Here is a 25,977-nt window from a genome sequence, read left to right as displayed (position 1 = left end):
CTCTTTCTAGGTGTCCAATCTACTCTTTTATTTGATGTCATTGCTTCTTGACTAAATATTAAAAATTTTTACAAAAATTCCTACTTGTAATTGCAGTGTATAAGAAATAGGTCCTCCTTCTACAGAACAAAGCAAAATAATGAATTGTTTCAAGTGTAAACATGATGTCAGCTTCTACTGGCAGTTACTAACATTTGATTGGTTCTCAGAACAAAAACAGTGATTGGCCAGGAAAGCTAGACATTACAAACAACTGTGTTTTTTATTTATATTAAAGTACATATAACTTTTTTTGCATTGCAAATAATTGAATTTTGTGTTTTGTATTGAATTCAGTAATAAATTCTCTTTAAAATGATATATACAAGTTTGCATTTTGTGAAACGTAACATTTTCTATAAGCATACAAAGTTCAAAAACATAGAAATTTCCAAAAGTGTCCACAATTTTGACCACCACTGTATGCCTGAAGACAATGCAAAACATAATAAAGCTCCATAAAATAAACATAACATAGCAACCCTAAAAGACTGTACATGGTAGAAGAAAAAATAGAATTAAAAAATAAAATAAAAATTGAATATAAATTAGACATGAGAGCGAATGTTTATAATTCGCACGTCAAGATTTAAAGAGCCCGTCTTTGTTTACACCCCCACCTCCACAACAGTTGATGAATGAAAGAATATATCAAACTCAAAGTCAGGAACCTAATTTCAAGGTTCATTTCAAAAGTAATGAACATCGGATGCCATCTAGTGATCTTCAGAAAAACAGTCCAGCTTAAAATGCGTATACGCTTCACCCGTCCTCTGAATGCAATCTCTAGTGATGCGTGGATGGGACGCCTGGCTGTAAGACACGTTCTAAGGGAATGCGTATATGGGATGCTCCTCCTAAAAGGGTTAATATTTGTAGGAAATTAACCAATTTCAGCACTGTCTTCCGAAATGTGACTAGACTTTTCATTTTCTTATTAATTGTTATATGTCTATCGTAATTAAGATTGCTGTTTATCTAGCTATCAATACTCTCTTAGGCATGTGTTACCCACGCGCACCCTCAGTTCAGTATCCCATTTTAAAAGGCATCCTTAAAAAAATTACTTCTGTCATACATGCTTTTGAGGTACGTACATAGATTTAAACACACAGCAAAACTTGTCAGGAATCAATGCATAAACAGCATTTTTACAACTTGTGAATGAAAAATATGCATTGAAGATAATTAATTTTAATTAGCCATTAAATGTAATTTAATTACATTTAACTTAAAATCATAAATGTATGAAAACCAAGTAATTAAAAACATTTCTTGAAAATTACATGCACATTTAATTTGAAATTTTCCTTCTATTACTCAATCAGAAGTATCACAAAATCTACTAATATATTACTGAAGCTAATATTAAATCACAATTATAGAAAAAATTAGAATCTATAAATCATATGTTTCTATAAAATTTCTGACAAGAAATATATACTTCATTTGTAAGTTAATGGACATAAAGATTGAGTAACTTAACTTCTACATTAAACAATCTTTTTTAAAGAACGGTTCTTTAATTACTCGCACCACACTTTAGAAAATGTTACCCTTCAATGAGAATGGCTTCAGGGTTCGTACACATTTCTGCATGTGGAAATTGAGTAATTTTCATGAATATCAAAGAAAACAACTAAGAACCTATCAAGCAAATAGGAACCGAATAAATAAAGCAATCATCTAGACCTGAACTTCACTTTGATAATTTATAAGAATAAAATAAATCTGTAAGAGGAATGTATTATTAAACATAATATTTAACTTATTTATAAAACAAATCCAAGAATAAAATTTATGAAATTTTTTTCAGTAATTAGCATTAAATTATTAAATTTCTTGGAATATTTATAATTTACACTTAGTCTACATATTTTATTAAAGATTGAGGGCTTTTAATTTAAATTTTACAAGATTTTATGTTTACATCGACTCTTCAACGCTTTGTTTCGTTATGCACTTACTAAGCCAAAGGTATATGCAAATTTGATGTCAAGTCAAATTGAGGAGTAAAATACAGGGTTGTCACTCAAACAGGAGAATGAAATTCCTTTACTTTTCAAGGTTTTCCAGGTGTGTTTTAAGAAAATTCCAGTCTATCTGCATTGGCTGTGCTGAAAGGTAAATTAATTATGGCAAACTTGAAAACACAAAAATTTGCCAATTACATATTATATATAATCCTCAAAGCATTACTATTATAACAACAATAGGAGTTGTTTTCTCTAGTGAAGCTTGAGATTATAATAAGCCCAATCTGGATTTTAAAATGTCTTTTTTGCAGATATTTTGCAGCTAAACAAAAAGGGAAAGGTTTAAATGATTTTGCAGTAAAATCCCGGTATAAACTATGGCCTTTACAAGATTTTGAAAACTGTCGCAAACACTGAAATGACCCGTTTACTGCTCATCAAAACGGTGCCAAATCGTGTCACGAGGATTAAATCGATTTTGCTTTATACGAGAATGAGAAGGTATATTCTTTCATTCAACATGCACTACACATGTGAGTCTCAATTCTCAAGGTTACTGGAAACCAAAGTTACTGAATACTTGCTTTGCCTTTCTAAAAGACAATCTGATTGAAGCTGTGAAAATTGGCTCTACGCCAGCTGCTTAAATAATTCTCACGCGAAACATAATCCGCCAAGAACGTGATTGCTTCGAACGTTGGTGCAAAACTCGCTTTTTGGGGAATTATCGTATGAAATTCCCCGACTTTTCCAGATTATGACTAAAATATTTAAATTCACTGACCCCCCTTTTTTTTGTCAATTATCGAATTTCTTGACTATTTCCGGTTTTCCAGGTAGCATGACAACCTTGAAAATAACAATCAGCATAACTGATAAAAGAAGTTTGGCTGCAGCTGCTTGCTTAGAGACAGGCAGCTGGTGATCAGAACAGATGTGAACATCTGACATTGGTTTGACTGATAAGTGTTGAAAGTTAGCTGCACTTAGTCTGACACAATAAGTGTCATAGCATCATGTAGATTTGCTAGAGTTGTAGACCAGTTAATATATAGTATTTATTATAATAAAGTTCAAATAAGTTGCTGAAGCATCAGAGATGACAGGTAGTTTTGTATTACTTTATGTCTCAATAGTAGTAAGGAATAACATTTTATGTTAAGTTTTACATTTTTGTACAGTTAGTTACAAATAATTAAATTGCACAGTTATAATACATTGCACATCATTAGCAATAAAAGACTTATGTGGTTACAATCACAATTTTTTTTAATACTAAAAATATCTATCAAAAAAGTACTAAGAACATTAGCAGTTGTTATTTCTGATATTGATTCTAAAATTATATTAGTGTAACTATACAATAAAAGATAGAAAATATTTATATTTTGTAGCAACAACAAACGTACTGTTTTTGCACTTTTTTAATTTCCAGCTTCTTTTTTTTAAAACCTAATGTACATCAATTTCCTCTCTTTTAACATCTTCCCTACGTTTACTTGTTTCCATAAACCAATTAATGTAACTACTAGTCTCATCTCATAAATTGTTAATGTTTTAATAATATACCTTTGAAGAATAATTTTCTTTCTGTTTTTATTCATCAGTTTCTTTTTCAATGAATTTCCTCCTCATTTTAGAATTTTCAGATTTAAGATTTCTGTTATACTAAAGAGATGCTCGTATTTAGAATGTATAGAAGAAACCAATTTTATTTCTTTAATAATATGAGTGTGTATTGAGAATCAATATGAAATGACATAAGGTCAAGAGTGGCACTACTGCCAGCGCACCTAAAGTTTTAGAATTCAGTGAAGCAACAAGCTATAATATTTAAGACAAAATTTTCTGAATTTTGGGCAGAACAGAGGTGCACTATGGTGTGCACTGAGACAACTGTGATGAATCTTTTAATAAAACATCAGTTTTCAGTATCTTTGCTTTCTTTGATTGCTTAAATGCTTTGTCTAGTGGGAAGATAAGAATATTAAGAGAAAGATTTCTAAGATAAAAAAATGAAGATTTAAATAATTTGTTTTCAATAATTCTCCAAAAGACAAGAAATTCACCAATTTCCCATAAAACATGTTTCATTACATGTTAACACATTGTATGTGGGTATATTTTGGCTCGGACTTTTCATGTGGGCATTATTAAAATCACAATAAATCAATATGCACTTACAGTGCCCATCATATTTATACAACACCCATTGTCCAGAACAGATCTACTAAATACGTACTTTTACAAAGCCTGTGATGTAGTGATAAGACTGCAAAATACGTAAAAGTATGTTCCCCGTGTGCAATGTGTTAATACTATGAAGACACACTTTTTGGAAAACTTTTCTGGAAATTGTAGGTCTATAAATCTTGTATTTAAATCTTCCGATGTGCACAGTCTAAAGTACAAAAATTTAAATTTCTTTTGACTTTATGGCATTAACTTTGTTTATACCTCTGAGATCATAAATGCTGTTTACAGCCACATTTCACCATGTACACAAATGAAAAGTGTTTTCAAGCAAAATGCGTGAAAATTCTGTAGAACAGGAGACTTTAAATTTCAGCTTAATAATTATTATAGCCTTTTATTCTGAGACAGGATAAATTCACAAAATTAAACTTCTAGTTTAATTACAACAAGCAGCATGTGCCATGCATTCGTGCTGTAGTATAAAGGAACAGGATCTGCAGGGTACTCCATTGGTCATAATTTGCTGGCCTACAATTGGCGGCAACTTCAAACTCAGCAAGACCATCAACCTAACATATGATATACGTCATTAAAGGCATTTCAGCAATTATCAGATTAATATTTTGGTTCTGTTTCATATACCATTTTGCTTGTCACCCCTTTCAGTAAAATCTGCAGTCCCTGCAATTTAAAAATTCATTCTATAGTATTCTGATACCATTAGTTGACTTACTGATCACAATAAGTGACGTATTTTCCATGCTTTTGTATACAAATGGACGGGATTTCATCAATTAAATAATAATATTTGAATAACATTAACCATGTTCACATTAAGCAACACTTGCTGTATATCAATAAGATGTGAACAATACAGTACAAAATGAGACCTGAAAGCTGAAATCACAGTTTAAGTTTTCAGTTCATTACATGAACAAAAGTTTAGATAACTATATAAAACGATGCGAAAAGATAAGGGACACTTTAAATTTACAGAAAATAACAATTATCAAGAACATTTTTTCTTGCATCTGAAAGTTTTAAAATACATAATTTTCAGTAACTATATAGCAGCTTTTGTCTAGCTCAAGATTTAATACTAAAGAGCATCACTTTAAAATATTGCAATGAACTGAACCTAAGGGATAATCATTTTTCATTCGTGGTGATAAGAGGTACTACTGTAATATAAATCCCACAAACCAAATGTATAATAAATTATATCACTTAGAGAAATTACTAAGTGTGCATTTTTTAATTGCTCAGGTAGTTATGCAATGCATTGTTATTTGAAAATGCTTATATATACTATATAAACAATTCATTTTTTGTTTTAAGTAATATTTAAATAGAACTGTTTACCAATAAACAGATTTCAAAATAAAAATGCTGGTTACTCAATAAACCTTAAAATCTGTATATGAAATTAGAGGGTTTAAGGAATTAAGAAATGTGAAATAAGAAACTAATATTATTCACTGAAATTCTAAAAAGAAAACTCACATCAATAGAATTCTGAAGATAAGAAAGACCAACTTCTTCTTCTTCGTCGTCCTCCTCCTCTTCTACATCTTCCTCTTTAATGACAAAAGTATTTTTAACATTAATCAAACTTGAAAGGAAAGGGAGGAAAAAAAAAAAAAAAAAGTATAATTGATCTGATTCAAATATAAATACTGCAGAAAATAAATTGATTCACTACACCTTACCACTATGTCACAGGAATAATCAATATAATTAATTCCCTGTTATAGTTCAGGCTAATATTTTACAAATACTACTTGAAATGACTAAATTCTTAAAATATATTCCATTTAATGTAAATTCATAAATGACAAAGTTTTAACAGGCTGATTAACAGTTCTTTTTTTGCAGATTTCCAATGCCAACACAAAACTACTGCATAAGAACGTTATTAAGCAATTAGTAGGGATTGGCTAACCTTGAAGAGTTTCTAAACTGCAAACACAAATATGTTCACAATAAAACTATAAATCCAAAATCTACAAAATATTTATCAGGGAAGAAATACTAATATCACCTTAATCATACCACAGAACATATAACTTTAATAACAGCACATTTATAAATATTTAAGATGTTTATACTGAATTTTTTTAAAGTTTCAAGAGATTCTCATAAATACACACACTTTCACATATCGTAACAGAAAATAACAATGAAATACTTATAGATCATCTTATGAAAGTCAATTCAAATAATATTTACATATCTAACTGCAATTTGATGCATCTCATAGCTGCCAACCCTGAAGATAAAAAAGTGCGAGATCCTAAGCTGCACTAAGATGAATTTCAAAAGAAACAAGGAGTGTTAATAGGACATCCACTATCTAGATGCAGATAAGTATTAGGCCAACTAAGAATTGGAATAGCAAATATATTAAAGTACAATTTGTGCTTTCTGAAATCTTTAAATATACCATCAAAGTCACCTAATTAAAAAGCAATCAATACATATATTGTTTGCTGTTTACATGATTTTATCCAGTTTCTCTGTGAATGTTTAATATTAGATTTCCCCAATTTTAGTTTAATTTTAAATGCTGTCATTCTTCAGAATGGTTTATGAATTGATTTGGCTCATTATGACACATATATGGTTTATTTCAGCCTGCAACCCTGTTCAATAAAAATTAGTAATTAGTTCTTATTTTCAAGTTAGCTAACATATGCACTCAAGCTTTCATGTATAGTTAATATGTAATCCATGAAAGAGGTGGTGTATACCAAAAGATATAACAAACTAATTTGCTTTACTAAATATACTATAAGTGATAAGAAAAAAAAAATTAAAAATCTAGTTTTATGGGTCATTCAATTTTTCGACAATACAAAATAAAAATTTGTTCGCAAATAAATTTTATCCATGATAATCTTAAAAAGGTTAGAAATAACATTGCAACCATCTCTGACCTTACATAAATCAATATATAAATATACAGTACAAAGTCTGTAATTTGGACTTGTCGATTCCGGATTATAGATCATAAATTTAAATCTGGTAAGATGGCATGCAGAAATTATAAAATTAAAAATATGAAACCGTAATTTATGAAATAAAGAGCAATTATGATCAAAAAGGGTATCAAAATTTGCCAAAAAAAAAAAAAAAAAAAAAAAAGCTTAATATTTATTTGTTTACTTTATTAAACATTTCTTTCAATATAAGTTGTTTAAGTTGCTTTGTTTTATGTGCTAATACTTTCTCTTTAATTCAATAAACAGACATAATTTTTTGTTCAGTTACAAAGTTCCGCTGTTCAAGTCCTGTTGCTGTGCCGAGAATACCGACTAACTTTTCAATCGAAATTTTTTCGTTTTCACTAACCTCTCTGTCACTTTCTTCATGCCTTTATCCATTTTTTTGCAGCAATTCCACTTTTTGTTTGATGGACATCAAAACATGCTTTTGCTTTGTAGATCCTTTGGCAGCTCCAGTATCGGAAACTCTTTTTGACATAATCGAAAGTTTCAAGCTTACTTTTTATAAAATTGCTCTAACAGTCTGCAAAAAATAATAAGCCGGATCCAATTCGAAGATTAAGGAACAACGCAATCTGCAACATTAAACGAAATAGATAATTAGATAATTTTAGCCTAGCTTATACTGTCCGTTATACATTAAACGCATGCGCAGAAAGTTTGTAGCTTTGAGGTCTGGATTATAGATCACTCCAGATTAAAGACTTTGTACTGTACTTGATTTGAATCCGGAAACATTGCTTTGAAAAGCTCTTTGGAATGATCCGAAAAAGAAAGCGGTAATTTTGTTCAACTAAAAATCGAACAAAATAGCATTCAGCTTCTATAGGACCTGTTTCGTCATCTTTTATTAAGAAATTCATTATTTCTGTAGATTTTAAAGTGACAAGTTCTATATTCTTTTGAGAATAAACATGCCGTTTAATCATCTTTTCCACCATGTGCAACTGAGAAGTCTTTGTTGCATACACTACAAAATGATTCACAAAAATTTCAGATGCTTTAATACATGGATATTCTGAAGAATATGAATCTTTAAATTTCTGCTTTGATAATTTTGGCTTTTTCGTTCGAAGTAGCATTATTAACAAAAAATTTCCACCTGAATCACAGTTCACAAGACACACGCTAAGCTATCGCCGTAATTCAAACAATGGAGCCGAAGGCAGGCTAAACATGCAGCAGTAACGAACCTGGGAGACAGACAAAGAAGACAGATGTTGCAGAACTATTGACAAGTCATTAAAGGTTGGACTTACTGATCTACGAATGGCTATTCTTCAAAACCAGTCGCACACCCAACACGTGATATATGATGACACCAGTATTCAGCCAATCATCGGATGAATTAGTTGGTTCCGTTTTGCATACTGGTTCTCCTACTTTGTTTCTGTAAAATCCACGCTTTTTGTAGCTCGTAGTTTTTCACGAATTTCTGTAGAAACTATGGAGAATCTGTAGTAGTTGGAGTCTATGTATTATGCTCATGCGTAAATGCATTTTGCGTTTATGCATACGCAGAAACTTTGTAGCTTTGAAGTCCGCATTATACATCATTCTGGATTATGGATGTCCAGATTAAAGACTTTGTACTGTATACACAATGCTATTATATATAACCAAAGATCAGCTTATAGAAGATGGGACTGTAAAATTAAATAGAATTAAAAAATAACTCCCCTCAGACACACAGCATCACAAAATAACTTGAATTTTCAAAATTATAAATTTTAGTATAGCAAAAATTTATTTCCTTACCTTCATCTTCATCACTTTCTTGATATAGATCATTTGGTTTTTCATATTCTGTCAAAATGGGAAGGGGGAAAAATCAACAATATTCAAGCAATTAAATTATGAGTTCTGAGATAGCTATAGTAAAATAAAAAACTAATATAGAATGATAAAAAATATATTTGCAATAGCTAACAAATTTTTCTATATACAAGCTGTTGAACTTTTTTTGAAAGATTTTTAAAGATCAATCGGACGTCACAAAAAACTAAATGTTTACTGAAAATTAACTGCATACACAACAACAGCAATAGGAGAGATATTGGAGCTTATGCCATAAACAGAATATACTAAACAACACTGCCAAAACATGGAAGGGTAATACAAAAATAATGAAATTTGATATGTTGGAAATATTTTGTCAAACAGATTATCTAAAAAAATGCAAAAAACAAGACCAATCAAAGAACTGTTTGCTCTTCTCTTGGAGATAATGTTTTTGGCATTACAAGCATATTCCTTTCATTCTTAAAACAGGCAAATAGCAAACTTATTTTGACAAATTTTGAACAAAATTATCAACTGCAAAGGCTTTTATATTCAAGATTCATGCCAAACTTTTAGGCTCATTTTAAATTTTACATTAGTATGTTTCTTTTCTAATTTTATATTCTCTTCTTGGCTAACTGAACTTCTAAAAAAAAAATATCGAAGTCAGGCTATTGTGACCACTTGGGATTATCACAAAATCACGCTCACCTCAGTTTCTTTTTTAGAGAGTTTGACAAATGACTTTTAAACATCTGAATGATAAGCATGTTTCGAGGAGTTCGAAGAGCTCCTGGTCTTTTATTTATTCTACACTGAATTAGCCCAATCTTCCATAATTTTGGCAATTATCCATCTACTTTTCTGAACATGTACGACTATATCTTTAGGAAAGTTTTCATCACTGATTTCCAGTTAAGAATCAAACACAGAGGTAATTCATGGCCACCTGCTGTTATCACACAGCATTATTGTGATACACTGTTTTTTTTTATCCTGTACTAAAGATTTTAAATTTTCCTCACCCTAATTTTAAGTACAATTCCATGGCATATCAAAGAACGTGTTTCCAATGTTCTTGAATTCATACGTGTATCTTCTATATAAACCAATTACATCGCATTGAAATTGCGCAAGTTTATTTTCGAAATCTGCAAGAAGTTTTGTCAGACTGAAGTTGTCAGTCTTATAGAAAATCCTTCCCTTCTCATAAATTTTTCACACAGCCTCTTGATGCTTTTAAATTCTCGATTCTAAATTTACAAGCGGCTTCTTTTGCCTTGCATTGCAGTATTTGTATTGTAACTGGCAATGTTTTAGATTGAGTGTCACATAGAAATTGAGCAACACTATCATATCACATACTTGCCAACCTATGACACTCAAAAATCAGGAGATTTTTAGTAACCAATTCTTAAATGCAAGCAACACAAAAATACCTTACACATAAAAAAACATTTTTATTACTTGCATTGTAAAAAAAAAAAAAAAAAAAAAAAAAAATCAGTTTTCGTACAAATGTTATAAACAGTAGCAGATTTTACTTTCTTTAAGAGAGAAACTTCATAATTTTGTTCATAGCAATTGCCACGTAGGCCTGCTTTCGCTAATAAAAGTTTTCCTAATGTGTCATCACTAATTTTAGATCTAAATTTAGTCCTCGTTTTCGCAACAACACTGAAAATCCTCTCACACTCTGCATTAATATGGGGAACTTCAAGGCCAACATAATTCTAGACAGTTTACTATATTTTAAAATTCCATCAGCATCTTTCACTTTTCCAACTAAACTCCACTGGGTGTCAATCCTAGCTGATTTTATAACTTCATCCAAGTTTTCTAATTGTAAACTGCTGTTGGAAATGTTTCAATTTTCCCTTCCTTTTAGAACTCCTTTCAAGATAATAGTAAATAACAACAATGTGTTCATCCGCATTTATTGGTAAAGAAGCTTCCCCCTTTTCAGCTGTTAAATTTAAGAGATGACAGGTGCACCTCATAATCTGCAAATCTGAATTTTAAGATTCTAAGATGCCTGCAACACCAGTCTTCAAGCCTACCAATACTGGTGCATTATCGGCACTAAGTGTTAAGCAATTATCCAGAGGGACTACATTTTCTTTTAAAGTTTTAATAATTAGCTGTGCTATAGTAAAGCCTGTCAAATGTCCTTCTAAAGTGGGGACAGAAAGTAAACTGCACTACTCATTTTCTGAAGACTCTAGATTAAAAAAAGAAACACTAATTGGATACAGTTTTGAATCGGTATTATTGCTTCCATCTGTAGAGAGGCAGAACGGAGCTGTTTTAATGCAATCAATAACTGAAGATTTATTTTTCAAATCCATTTCTTTAACAATTGCACATGTTTTGGTACTTGCACTTGAGTATTTCTTAGCGATTTCACTATAGGGAAACATTTTTCTAAATAAAGCTGCAGCGTGATCCAATGCATTCAGTGGCAGGTTGTGCTCCAGTAAAAAGGCAGAGAACAGATATTCTGCATCAATAACTTTTTGGTTCTTTGCTTCCCAATAAAAACTAAATTTTTCGTTTTTTTTCAAAACAACTCATTTTGTTTTTGCGTTCGCACACGTTTGAGAACATCCGCCCTTCCACCATGCGAAATCGAAAACAGCAATGACAGGCGGTACACATTGCAAATTTATTACATTTCCTTGAGGAAATAATGGAAGGAAAGTCAACTGTGTACGATTTTTGAAACGCACATGAGTATTTCACTTTCTCGCAAGACATAAGAAAAGATGATAATTTCTAAAACTATTTTCTGAAGGCACGTGTACTGTAGACAAAATGACGTCAACTCAGGACAAAATGACCGAAGTAACTAAAGAACATCCAAATAACAGCTTGCTTTGTCCTCATTGGTCAATATATGCCAGGTGACACGCAGTGGAGCACTATGCCCATTGGAGAACTGGAGAACGAGGTTTCTGGATACGTATATGCTCTCACTCACAAAGCAGAAGTTATCTAATTCGCAAGAGTTTGTTTTAGATAGAATCTAGAGAAAATTCAATTGCTTTCAGACATCCAAAATCACAGTGTTTTGTTCATATAACAAAGTATTAAGAAATGTTCCATAAAAATCGTGAGAAATTTTAAGAATAAGAAAAAGTTGGGAGAAATATATTGTAAATCGGGTTGGCGGGAGAGCGGTCGAAAATCGAGAGTCCCCCGCCTAAATCGGGAGAATTGGCAACTCTGCTATCATGTACTTCAGGATATCTTTTTTTATTTGTCCAGTGAAAGACCTTGTTGAAGATTTACAAGCAGAAATCGTATCACTTTGTTTATGCCATCGACATATATTTCTTTCATCCGTATTAAATTTTCTGGCTGCTGTTTTCACTTTCTTCTGCATATAAAATTGCCTTCTTTTCCATATTTGCATCTTAATACCATTGTCAATATCTTTGATGTTTTATAGCTGATAAAAAAATCATATACAAAAAAGTTCCTAAATACATGCAGACAATGAAGTTTAGAATAGACTAAATACTGAAGATAAACTGTGGAATATGATGAGTCATCAATTCAGGAAACCAGAATGGAACAGTTATATTTGCCGTCTTTCTCCAAATCCCTATTACTTTAAAGATATTCAGGTCATTCTGACTAGAGATTCTTTTTTAAAGCCTTTTGAAAGTGAAACTTTAATTATACTCGCGCTGTCTAATGAGACGGATGTCATCTCTTAATAAAAAAGAATCACAATCATTATGACTAATAGCTTACTTTTATAAAAAGTGTGGCATATGCAGCTGTTTGAAGATGTTCTATTATATAAATATTTTTATCATTACTAAGATAATTTTTGGCAAATAATTTTTTTAAAAGATTTTTAGCAATATATGCATATTGCATTTAGAATACTGACAGTAGTCAATATGACCAATATCATGGTTAAAAAAAATTTTTGTGAAAATTTTACATGTTTCATATTTGGGTAGTTTAAAGAAAATCACTTAATTTTGCATTGAAGTACTTTTGAAGAAATAAAAATGATATGTCAATTTGATTACTAGTGCACCAGATGCATTAATAATTAGCATCAGGGGAAAACATGAGATCAGGAAAAATTCAACAAATTAAATAATTTCAGAATATATTAACTAACAGTGATTTTATATCAATAAAGAAGGCAATTCAACTTGATATAAGACTTCAAGTTTGGATAATTTCTCACTAGGAATTGCAGAAATCCTGATACATCTTAAGTGCTTCTTAAAAACCAGAATCTTTCCAAAATCTTCAAACGCCAGTAAAATTTCTATATCCATTTTTTTTAACTTAATAAATTGGTTACTTTTCCTTCAATACACAACCAACCCGAAATTAGATACACAACAGATTTTGTGTAATGAACTGGAAAACCATTCTTCTATACAGAATTTTACATTTGCATTAAGGGTTAAGATTATTTTTGTAACATCTATATTTTACAAGTCTAAAAAAGTACTGAAGTGTTTCTTTGGTCTTTAAAGTTTTCATATTATGCAACATTTCATCCCTTTAAAAGAATGGACGACAGATGATAAGCTTTACATACTAATACAATACATGTGACCATAAATTTTAAATAAAGAATTAACAGATATTAAGGATTAAAACTCTATACAAACCTTCATCAGATTTATCATCTTGGTCATAACCGTCGAGATATTTTAACTGAGGTAATAAGGCAAAAACTTTTTCTCTGTAATTATCAACTGAAGAAACTTCACAGTTAGACAAATCAAGATGTTTCAAATTTTTCAGTTCTTTCTAAATAAGAAAAAAATATGGAATTCAAACAAAGTAAACCTTATTCATATGCAAATATTTCTTGTAATTTACAAATTACATAATACATACATTGCATATTAAGCTTACATTAGCCCAAAACAATGGCCAACACTCATCTTATAACAACTTTTAAATACAGTACCTTTTAAACCTGCATTACAGTCTGGTTTGAATTTGTTGCCATAAACTTGTCACCAAGTCACTATACTATTAATGGCCTTTGGAATTTAAAATAGGTTTACACCACAAATGAATGTTTTGATTTCACAAGTTTTTTTTTTTTAAATTCAGCCAACAAAGTGTAAACAAACGCACTACTGCTTCAATTTAAGTATAAATCACTATCTATGCTTAAAATAATGGAATTAATAAAACAATTAAAAGAACATATGTAAAGACACTGTGCAAGTATTACAAGCTCAAATCAGTAATTCTGCACAACTTTTAGATTAAGATTTAAGTTTTCAGCTAAGAAAATAGAAAGCTTCAAAACCTTCCGAAACTTTTTAATCACTTCTGACAACACAGTAACATGTAACTGCAGTAAGATGGGCAAACTATGGGGATTCTTATGTATATTTACTGATACACACATCTTTTAGGGAAGAATTTTAGGGGTTTTCTATTTTTCATAGTCTGACATTAGTCTCGAGCCAATATAGTCAAACTCATTACGATACAAAATTTGGATACAATTTTAAGTACAAAATTTGGATGTTCAATAATCGAAACGATCTATTATAAGGAGTTCCTATAATGTTCTTTTTTCACATAGTGTAGGAATGGATAAGTTATTCAAGCATGCTGTATATCGAATTTTGCTCCAATAAGGTAAGCTCCCCGATTGCCCTTTAAACACCTGCCACCTAGTGAATTATCCACCAAATAGCTGTTTTAGGGAGGGGGGAAGGCAGCATTTTCCCAGCCCTATATGCAATAAACGAGTCTCGATGACTAGTGTTTGTATGAAATGGAATATTACACATATTAGTTTCCTTTTGTCATATAGCACGGATGACGGAGAAATAATTTAGATTCTAATCAACTTAAGCTCAACTTGCACTGTGAATAGTGCTTTTCCTTAACACTAACTTGATACAGCTCATTTAATCCAGTCTATTATTATGTTAAATTTCAAAATTCAAATAAAAGAAAATATCAGTTTTACTCTTTTCTCGAAACTTTATATCCATTAACTCTTTCACATCAAAGTCGCCCCAAATGCCAAAACATTCAGACATCGGCTGGACGCCCGAATAATTTCCTACCCAGTGCTTTCCCCCCATCACGTTACTGCATTACTCATTGCTTTCAGGTGTTGTTAAATCACGTTCCAATCATTCTTTTGAAGCTACTAAAAGTAGCTTCCTTGTTTCCTTTGTTCCTTCCTTTCCTTTGTTTACTGTCAGTGTTTAGCTTTTGATGCCCGAAGTTGCAATCCTGTCCCAAGGGGGAGCTTCACACAGTGTCAAAGCGTCGAAGAAAGAAGTTCTCGCTTTACTTAAGTAAGGCTATTGTTAGTGCTGTAGTATTCAACTTGTCATTGGGGAAGAAAAAGCATTCCAGGAGAAATTCTTAGATACGGGCGTTTTCAATGTTTGGGGAATTGAGATTTTGCCCTCTCCCAATGCGAAAGAGTTAAGCACAAAATGATTAGCAGAATCTTAAGTACACCAACATGAAGATATAAAGTAGGCATCTTGAAAATCAATGCAGTAAAAAAAGACCATCCTAGAATTCCTGACACATTTTAATTTAAAATCCATATGGAGGTCATGATAGGATGGCCTGGTAGATATTCTAAAAGTGTTTTAATAGGCATATGTGACATAGGCAGCTAGCTGAATATGGAAACTGAACTAGAAATTATATCCAGTTATAAAAAGAGAGAACATTAAGCAAAATTGTTTAAACAACTTATATTTAAGAAAAATTAATGAAACAAAACGATATCAACGATTTTCTAATATCCTGAAGATGATTATGCTTTATTATTCCACAAGTCTTTATACAGTACAAAGTCTGTAATCCAGACCTCAAAGCCACAAACTTACGCATGCACATTTCAGGCGAGCGTTCGCTACGCATTAGCATAAAGCCAGTGAAGCGTTTACCCATGTGCACTTCCGATATTGAAGAAAGTAACAGAGAACGTGATTGAATGCGAAAAAATTTCGATTGACAAGTTAGTCTTTATTCTTGACACAGCAATTACAGGCCTTGAACAGTGGAACTTTGTAACTGAACAAGAAATTATGTCTGTTTATAAAATTAAAGAGAAAGTATTAGCACAAAAAATGAAGCAACTTAAACAACTTACATTGAAAGAAATGTTTACTAAAGTAAAATAAATATTAAGCTTTTTTTTGTAAATTTTAATAACCTTTAAATCATAATTGCTCTTTATTTCATAAATTACGGTTTCATATTTTTAATTGTATAATTTCTGCATGCCATCTTACCATTGATGATCTATAACCCGGAATCGCCGAAGTCCCGACGAGTCCGGATTATGGACTTTGTACTGTACTTAATTTTATAATTTATACACGCAGTCTTACTAAATTCAAAAAGATAATATAAAATGCAGAAATTTTAAACATACAGAATCAATGAATTCCCAATGATTCTAAAGCAGTGTACGCTCTATTTGAATTTTTCACTTCTTTTAGCTAATAATGACATTTTAACTCGTAGTATAGAATTTAAGCATGCTCACAAAAATCAAGACTTATTAATTACTTACCAAAGGCTCCAAAGTTTCTAAACTTTCAATTTTATTTCCACTAAGGTTCAGTGTTGTAAGCTTATGACTGCCACTAAGATAATTCAATCCTCCAGATATTCTGTTATCACTTAATTCAAGCTATCAAGACAAAGCAAATAAATTTTACATAGTTTTTGGAACAAATATAACATCATAGCTGCCAACCTTGAAATATGAACACCCAGGTTTTCATGCTATGTGATGAACACCTTTTCAAAAGAACTTTATATTCACTTTATGATGCATTCATGATACTGAACTACTTAATATATGATTCTGGTACAAAATGTGATATTTAATTAGATATTCTAATTTTTACGTTCCTTGGCTAGTTTTCAATTTGTTATTTTCTTATCCTTTTATACTCAGAAAATCCTATGTAACGAAGAAAAAGCTCACATAAAAATTTTTTAAATTTTATGAATAAAACTAATAATTAATGAACATAGCATTTTGTGGATAAGCCAAGTGACATATACTGATGCAAAACAAACTTAAACACAAAAATCAATATTGGTTAAACGAAGGGCGAATCTTCGTAAAGCTCTACAATAGATTAAGACAATCACATCAAATAGGGGAGAAATGGAGTAACCTGAGCTTCATTTATCAGGAAAGTTGGCAGTTATGTAAATGAAATCAAAACATGAATTAAAATAAAATCTTAACATAAAAAAAAACCCTCTCTCTTATAATTTTTTAGTCTCAAGTAACAATTTTTATGAAATGAAAATATTTTTATGCTTTCATGAAAATAGTTAACTAGAATGCAGTACCCCTAAAATGTCATTGTTATAATGACTAGCAGAATAAAAATGTAGTTTTTCCTTTGTGGTACATTTAGAATATGATTTTGGTTTATTACATAATTTTCAGCCTGATTCCTAAATCTTGAGAATTTTACATAAGCAGTTCGACCCTTCATACTTACTTACTGATGGGCCGGGCCATAAGGCTAGACTCCAAAATGGCACTGTAGCAGAAGGTTTTTTGTGTGCTCATTTTGAGAAATTCAGATCTATGATTATGATGCAGCATGACATTTGCACTCTCAAAAACACAATGCTTTCTGTGCCATGTTTCACTAGAAAGCATTTTCTTCCTCCTTTAAACAGCCCTGACTTGCAACTCATTTCTCGACACATAAGGAAAACTGATTTGTACCTCAACAGAACATTAATTAAAGCAATTACCTTCTATAAATGGATTGAGCTCACCTCCATGTTCAGAGGATTTTATAACTAATTATCAGTTCTAATCTCCCAGGAGGTTAAAACTTTCTTCCTTAGCAACACCATCTATCAAATCTTACTACACATTTCTTTCAGAATTTGTTAAAAAAAAAAAAAAAAGTTATTTAGTCCTGCTGTTCATTTCTATTCATGAACGCTGTGATTAGATAATGTATGCACTACTGGCCATTAACAGTGGGAATGACACATGAGTTTGGGATACGTGGATAGATGTCATGACACAAGATATATACAGTCAAAAGTCGTTAATTCGGACACCCATAATTCGGAATGATCTATAATCCGGACCTCAAAACTAAAAACTTTCTGCGCATGCGCCGCGTTGACACATGCGCATAGGCGTTTACGTGTGCGCGTAAGACCTTTTACGACTGCGCATATGAGTGGGCGCAAGTGCAGAATACGTTTTCGCGTGCGCGTTTTATGTATAATGGACATATAAGCTAAAATTATCTATTTCAGGTAATGTTGATGATTGCGTTGTTCCTTAATTTTCGAATTGGATCCGGCTTATTATTTTTTGCAGACTGTAAGAGCAATTTTATAAAAGTAAGCTTAAACTTTCGATTATATCAAATAGAATTTCCGATACATATTTGTTAATATGTAAAGGATCTAAAGCGAAAGTATGTTTTGAAATCCGAAATCTGTTTATCAATTTCACGCTGCTCGGTGCGTAATGAATTGGAAGTTGATCTGTCAGCACTATCCTTATCTTCAGCGTACATGTTTTTATTTTATTTGGCTTACAGTTCCTTACCAAATGTAGTATTTCATCTCGATATGCTCCGTCTTTGATATGATTTAAAACAAGTTTCTTGTCATTTTAATTCGCTTCCGATAGCGAAGAAAGTGACAGAGGTTATTGAAAACGAAAAAAATTCGATTGACAAATTAGTCGGTGTTTTCGACACAGCAATTATAGGGCTTGAACAGCAGAACTTTGTAACTGAACAAGAAATTATGTCTGTTTAATAGAATTAAAGAGAAAGTATTATCACATGAAACGAAGCAAAACTTAAACAACTTACATCGAAAGAAATGTTTAATTAAGTAAACAAATAAATATTAAGCTTTTTCCTTTTGCAAATTTTGATACCCTTTAGATCATAATTATTCTTTATTTCATAAATTACGGTTTCATATTTTTAATTTTAGAATTTCTGCATGCCATCTTACGAGATTTAAACTGACGATCTATAATCCGGAAAAATCGATAATCCGGAATCGCCGAAGTCCCGACGAGTCCGGATTAACGACTTTTGACTGTATATATATATATATATATATATATATTTAATCCTGCTGTTCATTTCTATTCATGAATTCTGTGATTAGATAATGCATGCAATACTGGACATTAACAGTGGGAATTACACACGAGTTTGGGATATGTGGATAGATGTCATGACACAAGATACATATATTTAGTCCTGCTGTTCATATTTATTCATGAACTACTGCAATTAACAAACTCTTGTAGTAGCCACTGATAAGGATGCATGCTATGTTCATGAAAGGCAAATTTATCAGCTTTTGAAGCTGCATCTTTTTCACTGGGGGGGTCATGAAAGGCAAATTTATCAGCTTTTGAAACTGCATCTTTTTCACTGGGGGGGGGATCTATGTTTTGTATTTCAATACTTCACTGTATAATATACAGCTCACTTATTGTTTTTTTCGTATTTAAGTTTTATTAATTTGTTATTTTTGGTAGATTCATTCAATCCACCACAGATTGATGGTTCATAGAAACCAATATTAAAATAGTGATGGATAATCTAGTTCTGATTGAATATTTTAGCATATGTATGTCAAGAATGATCATAATAAGACATGGTAGACAACAAGCCAACCAATAAAACAGTTACAGATAATAACATTCTGGCTGCTGAATTCTCTCTTAAGTTATTGGGATAACTTCCAAAATATCCTAAATCTTGATAGAAGGAAGTCCACCAAGATTTTAGAGGACATGGTTCTTTCAGCTCTTTAAGCCGACAGCTGAAGAAAGCTTGGAGAATATTCTGCACAGCCTCAGTACGTATAATCTAGCTTTCAAAATAATAAAAGCATAAACATGGAAAGTACAACACAATCATTGCTGAGCAAACAAATATGGGAAAAAATTTGAAAAGTATAAGGAATTTATAACAACCAGTATTTTTCCTTTTAGGAAAGAGGTAACTGAGTGATTACAAATGCAGAAGAAACTGCAAATACCATTGGCAAAATTACTGCTGCCAATTCTAGTGGTAGTTATTCAGGAGCATTTCTTTTGGTTAAGGAGTACTCGGAGAAAATGGCCATAATTTTCAACCCTTCCAACTTGAAACTTTATAACAGTGCTTGAGCTGAATGCTTTGTCTCAAACACACATATCTAGCCCAGGACCTGACATAATTAGTTATGAAATGATACAACCTACAAGTCAGTGACTTGCCTTTGCATTCTTTATAACAGCATATGGAAGGAATAGATATTCTCTAATACATGGAGGAAAGCTATAATTATTCCTATAGCCAAACAAGAGAAAGATACCTCTAGATATCGATGGGTTGCATTTTCCAGCTGCCATTTTTTAAGTTACTTGAAAACATGGTCAACTGTTGCCTTGTATATTATTTAGAGAAGAATAACTCTATATTATCTTTCCAGAGTCAGTGTCGTTAAGGAAGTACTACAACACTTGATATTGTTTTTGTTGAAATAAATATCTTTAATCTTTAGCATTTTTAAAAGGAAAACATTTAGTATCTTTTTTTTTTTAAATGCAAATTTTTTATATGATAAGATTTACCAATATGTCATTCTTAAGGATCTCTATAATACTGCCTTGTGCAGTAATATACCAATTTTTATAGTATATTTTATAGAGATCGGAACTTCCAAGTAAGAATTGGTTCTATGCTGCAAAATACCTTTTTCTTAAGAGGGACTGCCACAGGGTTATTTATTCAATGTTATGCAATTTGGCACAAAAATCAATTTGATTCTAAGAATTTCCTGCTACTGTTTTTGGAATGTTGTATGTTAAAGATTTCAAATTAGTTGCCAAGGAGTGGACATAAGATGTATTGAGAGACATCTGCAAATCACAGCTTACAAGGTTATTCAGTGGTGAAAACAAGGCTTTGCGTTTTAAAACCAGACCATCTGTGTACATTTTATCATAAGAAAACTCTCCATCCTGAAGATGAACTTTATCTGGAAGGCACAAAAGTTCTGTCAAATATTACCTGGGTTGAAGAACATCACTCTATGATCCATATCTGTAGAGTGTTTGTTCAGACAAAATTTCACACAGACACAATAGCAATATATCGATCTTCCGCGGAGGTTGTAACCTTTGGGCAACCGGCTACGGGCCTTCGGACAACTGTCTGTGTGGTTTGGAATTGCTTCCATAAACATGATATTACAGAATGATGAACTCCGAAGAAAAGAGCAGAATCTGTGATCGACTGTCCTGCTTCAATGTGCCCCCCAGCACGCCAGTGCTCAGCACCTTCCATTCGTCTTCTAGAAGTCATAGAAACACACATGGTCTTGAAAACAAATTGTACGAAAGTTTTAAACACCTATCAGCACTTACAATCAACATCTGTAACCCTTCATAAAGCTGGCTTCTTATACGACTGCCTTTTTTGCATATTTCTTGACATGAAAGCACGATTGGCTGTTACCTCACATATTTGCATACTTCCATCTACCTCTGCAGCGAATTGCATCCTCTTCAATTCTGATTGGCTTCCAGAAATTAGCATTTTCCTCTCTGTGCTTAACTTTTAGAAGTAAGTGTACTAACCACGGCAGACTGTGAACAACCTACCAATCGTGCAGTTTCGGAGATACTAGTTTCCAAATCTTTGGCCCATTACAATTTGCTTAAATTAGCATCCTTTTTTATCACTCACAAAAGTGCAAAAATGATTATCTTTACCTTCTCCAGCAGCAGCTAAATATGATTCCCACTTAATCACATGCCTTCCACATCAGCCAGATGAGTTCATTCAAAAAAATGGGCATGGTCTGAACATCAGCTTATGTTCAGCTTAAAAACCTCATGATATCCTCCATGGGAGGATGCTTGAATTCATGTTGTCAAATTACATTAACACATTGATAAGAAAAACATTCACGATGCCATGTATAGGGCTGTCTTTTCTGAACATCTAATATAGTAATTATCTTTCTATAAATACTGATGGCTCAAAAACCCACAACCATGTGTGTGCAATCTTTGTCAGTAGAAACCTCATCAGAAATGTTAAAGAGAACCAGGATAGTTCAGTTTTTACATCTAAATTTACTGCAATCTACTATGCTTTGACATTCGTGTCAAAACAACTCTGCAGAAAGTAACACTGTTTGCACGGACAGTGCTTTAGGGTCTTCCCTTATTTCTGTAATCCTATCTTTGTTGAAGTTTTGAATCTGAATCCAGAATTGCAAAACTGAGGATATCACATTTTTCTTTTGGGCTTCCGGATATGCTGATAAGGAATCATCAATTTTGAATCAATGGCAGCTGCTGTATAACTTGCAGACCAATAAAAAATTGCAAAGTGTAAAAACCAGCATGGAGAGCAGGGAGTCAACAAGAAATTGGAGGGAGGAGTTTCTTTTGACTCGAATGAGAGTAGGTAACTGTTGTGCTAATTGGCAGTATTTGTGAAAGGCTTCAGTCTCCATCGATTTGTAGAAATTACATTCTGGCATTATCAGTGCAGTATATATTAATTAACTGTTTGTATCTTAAGTACATTTATCAAAACTATTTTTACACAGTTCGCTTAACATTAACTGATCTTGTATGGAAATACTGTCAAGTTAAATTATTTCCGTTTTTAAAAGAGAGATGATTTTACAAGTTGCTTTAATTAACCTTTAACCCTCTGACTGCTCAAATTGTAGGCCGAAATCGCTTCAAAAAATGTGTAACTTTTTTCATATTTTAAATCTATATATATTGGAAAGTTGAAAAATGCACTTTTTCTTTCTAGAAAACACTTTTATGTAGATTTTTATCATGAGAAACTAAGTTGCCAGAAAAACCAATTTCAGATGCTATAAGCAAAAAAAAAAAAAAAAAAAAAAAAAAAACTTTCAATCGAATTACAGTTAATTTCTATTTATTACATAATATAAAAAATTAAAATGTATAAATTTTAAGAAAATATGAAGCACTGAGGAAAAAATACCTTAGAAATGCAGTTTAGTACGATAGAGTTCAAAACAGGGTTCAAGGCAAAGTCCAACTTCACAGTCTTTGCGCCAGATTCAATAAATCTAATTAATAATCAATTTAATTATAAACCTAATCAATAAATCGAATTAATATTCAACAATTTTATTAAATAATAAAGATAATCGCTAAACGTTTTCTAGCAGCCATTTCTGTAAGAAAAATGCGGCAAAAAGTGAAGGTTGAGCTGCAATACCACGTACCTTCAAATCCCGCAATTTAGTAGACAACTAACGATATATGTTGACCAAAACGTAAACTATACGTCAAATACTGTATATAATTTATTTCAATGGTTAAACTGGAAAAAAAAAACGGGATGCGCTCCTCAATAAAGGAAGAAAAGCACATGCCCGCGGAAATCGCGGGATGAGCAGCCAGAGGGTTAATAAATTTTAATACATGTATTTTATATGTGTGGTTTTTTTCATTATCAAATAATTACTGGACTTTTTCACTCGTAATATGGTTTTAACTGATCTTTTTTCTTTTATACCTTTTAACAAAAATAAGGGTTTTAACATCATTTTCTTTCTTTTATTAGCATTCACATTTTAATTACACTTGCATAATTTTTACCATGCAATTATACACATGATGATCTCCACAGTTGTGTGCCAGAAAACTCTACCATCACAACCAGCTTATAACGATAATTTTCCATGGAAAGCACAGATAAAACAAGATCATGGAGATGTAGCTGTATCTTTTAAGCATATTTATGAATGGTTTAAAAGTTTTCAGGACAGATGGGATTCAACCGAAGATGCTACTCAAAACAGTAGGCCTGCAACTTCTTAGAATGGCAAAAATACAGAAAAAGAAGACATTAGCTGAAATGAGCAATAATAAATAACACACAAAATGTTCTGAAAAATTTATTAAAAAAAAAAAAAAAAAAAAAAAAAAAAAAAAACTTGCATCTAGAAAATGCAAAGCAGATTTCTGGGTTTTCTCAACGTTACTGCCTGGTCACATTTGGCCACAGCTCTGAAACATTCATCATATTACATGATCTTACTTCAGCAGACTTTTTATTTCTAAACCAGAAACATGCTCCAAGATGAGAAAATTTTGGATATTCAAGATGCTTAGAGCCATGACAAAGGTTTTCCAAATGAGGTTTTTTGCTTGAAAGTTTTAAGGTACAGTACATTTCCAAAAGGGCATTAGAAACCACGACATATATTAGAACCTTGAAGTATGAAAAATCGCAAGTTTACAGGAGGTATTTTAGCAGCACGCTGATGCCATTTAAAAATTACTTCAAACTGGAGGTTTCAGACATAGAATATACCAGAGTTGGCCAAACTTCATGTCAGTAAGAGCAGCATGTTTGAATTCAGGAATGTTCGAGAGCGCATCTAGATTTTCTAAAAAGCCACAAGTTCATATTTATATCATTATGTAAGTAGTGGAAGAGGTTTTAAATATAAAGAAATCCCTGATAACTTTGTAAAAAGAGTCTAAACTAAGTACTTCCTTTTGGACACTGAATAGTTTTATTTTACCATATTTCATACATATATTTTATATGCATGAGCCACACAAATTGACTGCGGAGCTGTATCAGGCTCACGAGCCGCACTTTGGCCACCCCTGTAATATTGTAATATTTAATTAGATATTCTTTATATTGAGAAAATTCTAAGTAAAGAAGGAAAGCTTGTCTTTGTCAAAGTACTTTTAAATATAATGAAAGTAAAATTGGCAATTAATTCACATATTGCATTGATAAATTGGTACTATTATATGCGCCCTCAGGTCGCCAGCTGCAGCGCTATGTGTTGTACGCTGGTTTTGGGGGCCGATGTTGGTTTCTATGACAAATCTTTTTTACGTGGAATCTTGGATTTTATTGTTGGAAAAATTTTAGTCTTGTGCCTGGTACAACTATTTTTCCGGGAGGCTGAAAATTTAATTTTGTGGATAACAAGTCTGGCTGTCATATAAATACGGTAAAGATTACGTGGCTGCATGGTATAGCTATGTTGCCTACTTATAATTGGAAATATGATTTTGAATTTTATTTGCTAGCTTATATATTTTTCATCATTGTTCTGAAATAGGAGAAGATGCTTTTAACAAATTTGTGGTGAAATTGTTTTGGTGATGTTTGAAATTTTTATTTCTGCTGCTCAAAGAAGCATTCATTCATGGTAAGTACATTTTATTTTATAGAATGTTATGTTCATTGTTTTTTTAGTATGGATTTCTGTTGTTGTTTTTTGAATTGTTTGATATTTATTTTAGTTTATTTTGTTGATTAGTGCACAATGCCTAGATTGTGCAATTCGTAAACGTTTTTTAAAGTTTAAACAGAATGCTGAGTATATGGTATTCTTTTAAATTTATTGTTGTTGTGTTAATTTATTTAAGCTAGGTGTGCGTAGTTCGTAGATTCCTTCGCTACAGAGATTTGTGCACTTCTGTGTTTTTTTTTTTTTTTTTTCCAAGTTAAAACATATCACTGTAAGCATGGATTTTTGTCAAATATTTTTGGTTAGAAACTTTACGTTTGTGCTACTTCTGTGTTTTTTTTTTTTTTTTTTCCAAGTTAAAACATATCACTGTAAGCATGGATTTTTGTCAAATATTTTTGGTTAGAAACTTTATGTTTGTGCTATCTAACTTTTGTTTTTTTGTTTCGGATTGTTAGCTTAAATTGTGTGTTTAAGACACGGTTTTTGCATGCGCGAAAACTGCGCTTTAGGAGACATTTTAGGCTTAAAGTTTGAAATGTAGACTAAAAATTTAGATAGTAATATGGCACTGCGGAGTTTCTCGCCAAGCAAGGACGTATATAAGAGTAGTTCTAATAAATTTAGTAATGCACCATATATCGATGTAAAAGAAAACACAAATATTAATATTGATTAAATATTGACCAAATCTTAATAAA

The 25,977-nt window shown here is 31.7% G+C and overlaps 1 protein-coding gene across 1 annotated transcript in view; it reads right to left on the bottom strand.

Annotated features, from left to right (window-relative positions):
- The window catches only part of LOC118195430 (acidic leucine-rich nuclear phosphoprotein 32 family member A-like), a 47,582-nt gene that overhangs the window by 5,748 nt on the left and 15,857 nt on the right, over positions 1 to 25,977 (bottom strand). Inside the window, exons 3-6 of the mRNA XM_035366734.2 lie at positions 16,554 to 16,673; positions 13,645 to 13,786; positions 8,975 to 9,022; positions 5,715 to 5,788 (exon numbers count right to left, since the gene is read on the bottom strand). Of these exons, the coding sequence (XP_035222625.1) occupies positions 5,715 to 5,788; positions 8,975 to 9,022; positions 13,645 to 13,786; positions 16,554 to 16,673 (384 nt within the window). The remainder of the gene's footprint in view (positions 1 to 5,714; positions 5,789 to 8,974; positions 9,023 to 13,644; positions 13,787 to 16,553; positions 16,674 to 25,977) is intronic.

Source organism: Stegodyphus dumicola, chromosome 7, assembly GCF_044657685.1.
Source record: "Stegodyphus dumicola isolate Sdum_Otavi_A_Nest chromosome 7, ASM4465768v1".
In the NCBI taxonomy this organism is placed as follows: Eukaryota; Metazoa; Arthropoda; class Arachnida; order Araneae; family Eresidae; genus Stegodyphus; species Stegodyphus dumicola.
Note: the sequence above shows the minus strand (reverse complement) of the source record. Positions and strands in the feature narration are given on the sequence as shown.